The sequence below is a fragment of the Aptenodytes forsteri genome, unplaced genomic scaffold (genome assembly GCF_000699145.1).
Source record: "Aptenodytes forsteri isolate BGI_AS27 unplaced genomic scaffold, ASM69914v1 Scaffold186, whole genome shotgun sequence".
NCBI lineage: Eukaryota > Metazoa > Chordata > Aves > Sphenisciformes > Spheniscidae > Aptenodytes > Aptenodytes forsteri.
Genome location: NW_008793959.1, coordinates 189,829 through 190,940, shown reverse-complemented (window position 1 = coordinate 190,940; position 1,112 = coordinate 189,829). Strand labels below are relative to the sequence as shown.

Here is a 1,112-nt window from a genome sequence, read left to right as displayed (position 1 = left end):
CTGGCGTGATAATAATCCCGTTTCTCCGGGGTGGCGGTGGCATCGAGGGTGCCGGGCAGGGAGAGCCGGGTGGCCGAGGGACGCGAGGCCGTGGTGTCCTGTGTGCTGCCGCCCAGGCGGGCCAGCCAGTGACCTGAGAGCGAGGAGGCAGTGGAGCCTGTGGGGAGCGGGAGGCTGGGCCGGGCTGCGGGGCAAGGGGTCCCGCCGTGCCCGCACCCCGGGACGGTCGCTGCTGCAGCACCCAGGGGTGCTCAGCAATGGGGGAGCACGGGGCTGCAACCAGCTGTGTGTGCATCTGCGTGTGCACATGCGCACATGCGTGTGCACAAGCGCGTGGCAAGCGTGAGCACGCCATGCCGTGTGCTGCGTGGCTGCAGTTTCAAGCACGCGGGTGCGTGCGCACCTGCGATGCTGCACACGCCAGCTGTGCCGTGCGACTGCGTGCCCACCACACTGTGCACCTGCATGCACTGTGTGCCCTCGGCTGGGCTGTGTGACTGCGTGCATGTGTGCCTGTTCATGCACATGTGTGCAAGGGTGTGCACGTGGCCGCGCTGCGTGTGCACAACACTGCACACGTGCACACTTGGCTATGCTGTGTGTGTGCCTGCCTGCTGTACTGTCCATGCACGGGTGCGCATGCGTGTCCATGTGCATGCGTGCGTACGCAGCTGTGCTGTGCGCACACAGCATACTGTGTGCACATGCATTAGTGCTCTGCATGTGTGTGAGCACGCATGCAGCTGTGCTCTGTGCGCACCCCCCACACCGCGTGTGCATGTGCTGAACGCACATGCATTTGGCCCTGCTGCACGTGCACGTACCATACTGTGTGTGCCCGTGGGTGCACTCGGCCGTGCCATGTGTGCCCGGGGCAGTGGCCTCGGGGTGCCCGGGCGCTATCGGGGCGCAGGTGGGCAGGGAGGTGGGGGTGCTCACCCCTGACGGAGCTGCCGGCCGACCATGCGGGCACGGCGTTGCGGCGCTGGTAGAAGAGGATGTAGGCGCTGCGGGTGCTCACCTCTGCCTCCTGCACCCCCTCCACCCTGCTGTCGTCGTAGCTGTACCATCGCCCGTCCAGGGCGTTGCAGCAGTAGGCTGGGGCAGGGGGT

General features: G+C 66.9%; 1 protein-coding gene across 1 annotated transcript in view; it reads right to left on the bottom strand.

The window, feature by feature from the left end:
• The window catches only part of USP43 (ubiquitin specific peptidase 43), a 28,265-nt gene that overhangs the window by 3,234 nt on the left and 23,919 nt on the right, over positions 1-1,112 (bottom strand). The window contains 2 exon segments of the mRNA XM_009285441.1: positions 6-157; positions 940-1,098. Of these exon segments, the coding sequence (XP_009283716.1) occupies positions 6-157; positions 940-1,098 (311 nt within the window).